Source organism: Myotis davidii, unplaced genomic scaffold, assembly GCF_000327345.1.
Source record: "Myotis davidii unplaced genomic scaffold, ASM32734v1 scaffold2431, whole genome shotgun sequence".
Lineage (NCBI taxonomy): Eukaryota > Metazoa > Chordata > Mammalia > Chiroptera > Vespertilionidae > Myotis > Myotis davidii.
The window spans coordinates 7,561-12,977 of record NW_006282387.1 but is presented as its reverse complement, the minus strand read 5'-3'; the positions used below and the strand labels follow the sequence as shown (position 1 = coordinate 12,977).

Here is a 5,417-nt window from a genome sequence, read left to right as displayed (position 1 = left end):
CCCCTCTGGACAATGAAATGGCGCCTCAGCTATTGGGAGCCACAGAGAACAAAGAAGGCAGTTTGGATAATCACGAAGTTTGGAGAGACAGCCGAGTGCTAGAACAGGGCTGAGCGACGTTCATCTTCTGCAACAGAGCACGCCACCAAGATGGGAAGAGGCGCCTTTTTTTTCTCACGCACAGAAACCAACCTAGAGAGTCAAGGAACATGAGGACATGGAGGAATGTGTATCAAACACCACCCCAAAGAATTAAATAAAACTCCAGAAATGCACCTTAATGTTTACCTGGTAGTTTTTTAAATTCTAATAACGATGTTCACCTGTCCAGGAGAACAAGGCTGCACAATGTGAAAATTTCAACAGAGAGATACAAAATATGAGAGCCAAAGAACTTATATACTTACTAGAGGTCCAGTGCATGAATTCATGCACCAATTGGGTCCCTTGGCCAGGCCTGAGGGATTGGGCTGAAACAGGCTCTCTGACATCCTTCAAGGGGACTTCCCGCAGTCCCTTGCCCTGATTGGCCCTGATCGCTGGCCAGGCCAAGGGACCCCACCAGTGCACGATTGGTGCTGGGGAGGGATGCAGGAGGTTGGCCATCAGGGGAGGAACCTTAGGAGGGATCCAGAGCATATCCAGCCTGTCTCGCTCAGTCATGACCAGCCGGACCCCAGCAGCAAGCTAACCTACTGGTCAGCGAGTCTGCCCCCTGGTGTTCAGTGCATGTCATAGCGAGCAGTTGAGCAGCCTTAGCATATCATTAACATATTACGCTTTGATTGGTTGAATGGCCAACTGGATGACCAGACACTTAGCATATTAGGCTTTTATTATACAGGATATGTCTGGCCCATGAAACGGACAATAGAGTAGTGAAGACCTGGGCAGGGGGCAGGGAGGCTGTTAGAAGACAGGGGGTTAAAGAGAAGAAATGGGAGATATCTCTAATACTATCAATAATAAAATATATGGGTTTTTTTTAATTATGAGAAGTACCAAACACAAATCACAAAGGTGGAGAATAAATGGAGTGAGCAGCTGAAACTAATAACACCCACCCCGAATTGGCGAAATTGCTCAGCTGGTGAGATGGTTTGCAGCCGGGAAGGGCAGAACTCCCCTGGAAAGATAAAAAAAAAAAAAAAAAAAAAGGACATGGAATTCATCCAATCAGAGGTTTGGTGCAGCCACCATGGAAAGCAGTATAAAGGGGCCTCAAAAAATTAATCGAAAGTTCTAATGACCCAGCCATTCCACCCCCAGGTCTACATCCAAAGAAAATGAAATCACTACCATGAAGAGGTATGTGCAACCCCATGTTCACTGCACCATTATTTACAATATACAAATCAAGCAAGTAATGTAAGTGCCCCTCAGTGGGTAAATGTATAAGAAAACGTATGTATGGAATGGAATGTTATTCATCCAAAGGAAGAAGGAAATGCTGCCATTTGCAACAACATAAATGGAATTTCAGGGCATTATGCAATGTGATGTCAGGCAGAGAAAGAAATACTGTATGATTTCAGTTATTTGTGGAACCTGGGGGTTGAGGGAAAACTCACACACAGAGAAAAGATTGGTGGTTGTGAGAGGGGGCTCATTCAGTGGGGAATAGGCCAAGGTGGTCAAATGAACAACCTTCTAGTTATAAGATAAATATGTTTTGAGGATATAATATCCAGCATGGTGACTACAGCTAGCAATACTGGGTTGTATAATTGAAAGTTGCTAAAAGAGAAAATCCTTAAAGTGGATTTATTTCGCTCACAGCGTTTGGTATGGACATAAGTTGCATTTCTCTGAGATAAACCCCTGGGTGTATAAATGTGGCCATATAATACACGTGCTTTCCAGAAAGATGTGAAGATATTATGACTTTTGTTGCAAATAGGCACATACCAGTTCTGAGGTCCGCCCCACACTGTCCATTTGGGTGGAGTTTTTCCAGTCCCATCAGTAAATGGTTGGACTAGAAGGTCTTTCAGAAGAGGACCTGGTTCCATCCCAATGCTGACCCGGTTCTGATGAGCCCTCTCCCTTCCTCCAATGAGTAGCTCTTCCTGAGGGTGAGCGAGATGAGGCCATAAGCCAGCAACATCCTAGGGTCCTGGATAGGGTATCACCATGAACCTCAGATGAGCTGAGGGGCCAGTAGAGAGCAGAGGCCCTGAGCACTACTCCCTGGAGGCCTGTCCAAGTCCCTCTGAAAACTAAGATGAGTAACTGCTCACCCTGAGGTTGCTTCTCTGACTGATTATTTCACAATCAGAAACTATTTAGAATATAGAGGCTGGCTACTGTGTCACAGTCTTGTTACCCCTTCCTAGGCACTTCCTCTTATATCACACAGCTGGGGCCTCACTCCTCTCTCAGAGCAGAGAGTCCGGGTCCTCCGGGCATACACTTGGACACAGCAGGCCCCTCAGGCCTCCAGGATGCCCATCCCTGCCTCCTGGCCCCGCCCTCCTCCTTGCCTGCTGCTGACTCTACTGCTGGGCCTTCCAGGTGAGCACTCCTTGGGGTAGAATAGTCTCTTCCTGCCCCTGGATTTCTTTTTGCCCCTGAAATTTCAGGGCCTCCAGGGAAGCATGGGGGTGTCACCCAGGGCTGCACACAGGCCAAGGACAGGGCTTTATCTGAGCGCATGAAGTCAGGGATCTGAGTGTTTTCTCTGTGGGTCCACCCTCTACACCCATTACCAGAAGCAACAAAACAGATGATGCTTTGAGTCTTAGGTGCTGAACAGGAGGTAATTCACAAAATGCCTTTGAACCCAAGAACCTAGCAGGGAAGATAGTCTTTCACAGACTAGTGGGAGAGTTTGATATATTTCACCAAAGTCAGGAGGCAGAGTCGCCCTGTAAACTAACCAAAATTCTCCTCCCCTGGAAATATCCCTGTCAGATAGAAATATAGGAGTCTCTACAATAACCAACAGAATTGCAAATAAGGCACCTCACATGTTTCATTTGCAATGCGTACATATAGAATAGAATTCTCTTGTCTACCCTTCAAGTCACTTACATCTCTCTACTATGATATTAACCGATCTCCCATCTTTAAAGAAAAAACGCAGGGGTAGGAAGAATCCAGAAAGATCTGTTTTGTCCGGATAGCACAAGTGAGCCCTGCATGAGGAGAGGACAAAGACCACTGCCAGCCCCTCCTTAACAAGGACAGAGCAAGGGGGAAATCTACGAAAATTTCCTCCTTTTCCCTGTAAATTCCAAACATGGAGTCCCCTGAAGACAACTGCTGCTAGGTCCTCCTCCGGAAAAATACTCGGGCCCGGGTCATGAGATCACCACACTCAGTGCCGGTGACTGTCCTCGAGGGCAGAGAGCGTGTGCACACGTTTGTGTGTCGCCACGGCCCGCTGTGACAGCGCGGGGCTCCCCAGCCCTCCAGGCCCCCAGCACCAGGGCGCTGTGTAGGTTGCAGGCAATCAGCCAGGCCTCCAGCTGGAGAAAGGACCTAGTGGGCCTCTGCCCAACTGGCCCCAGGGCACTGGGAAGATCTGGGGTGGGGGCGTGGGGGGTAGGAATAAAAGCCTCTTCCCCTGGGCTGGGCAGCGATTGGCCCTGGCTGCGGGAAATACTCTCCTCCCTGACAAATCAGAGATATGAGGAGAAATAGCCTGTCCTGACTCTTGGATGCAGTTCTGCGAAGATGGGAAGCTGACAGTTACAGCAGCAGCTTCCTGACCCTGAGACAGGCCTGAGGCAAAACAAACTAAGGCTGAGGCAAGAACGTATCCTCAGTGACACCTCTGAGCTGGGAGCTGGGTGAGACCATTAATGCCCTTGGTTACTTCCCTCAGCTGTTTGGAGAAATAGCCTGTCCTGACTCTTGGATGCAGTTCTGCGAAGATGGGAAGCTGACAGTTACAGCAGCAGCTTCCTGACCCTGAGACAGGCCTGAGGCAAAACAAACTAAGGCTGAGGCAAGAACGTATCCTCAGTGACACCTCTGAGCTGGGAGCTGGGTGAGACCATTAATGCCCTTGGTTACTTCCCTCAGCTGTTTGCACACTTACCTCTGCTCCAAGCATCCTACCTGACATTAGCCCAGCAACAGAGCACTTTACAGCCAGTGAAAGTTATGCCACAAATTATTCATTAACACCGGCTGTGCAGCTCAGAGAAAAGAATTACAGAATGGTATGTTCCCATTTTATTAAAAAGTGGATTCATTTTCCAAGGAAAATGTTTTAGAAATTGTTACATCTGATGTAGTTGTGTTTGAAAGACAACTTAAATGCTTCCTTATGGCATCTTTTCATTTTCCCGTTGTTTCTACAACAAGCATGTAAGGCCTGCCTCAGAGATATTGGGGGTTCAGTTCCAGATTTCTGTGATAAAATGAGTCATAATCTTTTTGCTGGTGGAGGGTCTTTTTTAAAAAGTATCTTTATTGTTGAAAGTATTACAGATGTCCTGTGTTTGTATGCGTATGTTTTCCCCATTGATCCCCTTCACCCTGGTGCCCACCCCTCCAGGCCCTCACCACTCAATTATTGGTGTCCATGGTTATGCACAATGCATACAGGTTCCCTGGTGAATCATTGCCCTCCCACCATATACCCGATGCCTTCCCTAGTAGGGGAGGGTCTTCTTGTTTTCCATTTGTAAAATCTCCAACACCTGTGAAAGTGCAAATAAAGTGAAGTGCAATAAAGCAAACTGAAATAAAATAAGCCATGCCTGTGTCAGCTAAGATTCTGCCACCCTGTTCCATTTCCCTGACAATTCAGAGTGATTCTGGGGAGGTAGAAAGGTAAACATGTATTCTACTAAGCTTTCTTGAACTGGGAGTATGCTCTCTTACTAGGGAAAGTTGTGTTTTTCTTTTTCAAGCTGTTTTATGAAATGAAATTGGATAGTAATAGGCATTATATTTTTTAGAGAGCACAGAATATTACAGTTTCATTTCCCCTTTTTACCTTTCATGACTTTGTAGCATTTCCCATCAGAACTTCTGGGAAGAAAAACAGTCCCAACATGAAGGATGATGAGGGCTCATAGGAACCGCAGATAATACTAAGTCCTGTAGGGAAGGACAGGACCTGCCTCTGGGGGTGTGGGATCATCCTGAGAGGAAGCATCCTGATGTCTAGATGCATCGGGTTTCCTAGGAGCTACTGCCACAGATGGTGCTCATCTGTTTGGCCTCCTCAAATGCCCATTCTTTTCCTCCTTCTCCATCCAGACACAAACGTGTTTCTTTATAAACCTGGACAGTCTCCAGGTTTAATGCGGACATATCACATTCAAGCCATTGCGATTCAAACCCTAGTCAGGCACCTATGGATTCTATGAAGCTTTCTTTTAGGGCCGGTGCCCATAAAACATATGCAGGTGAGTCCATTCATCCCTAAGGCTTCTGGTTGCTTCCCGTTCCTTATTGGG

The 5,417-nt window shown here is 46.9% G+C and overlaps 1 protein-coding gene across 1 annotated transcript in view; it reads left to right on the top strand.

Moving 5' to 3' along the window:
* The first annotated feature begins 2,330 nt into the window (after positions 1-2,330).
* Positions 2,331-5,417, top strand: part of LOC102764573 — a 5,654-nt gene continuing 2,567 nt past the window's right edge. The window contains exon 1 of the mRNA XM_006752935.2: positions 2,331-2,514. Coding sequence (XP_006752998.2) covers positions 2,445-2,514 — 70 coding nt within the window. The 5' untranslated portion in view covers positions 2,331-2,444. The remainder of the gene's footprint in view (positions 2,515-5,417) is intronic.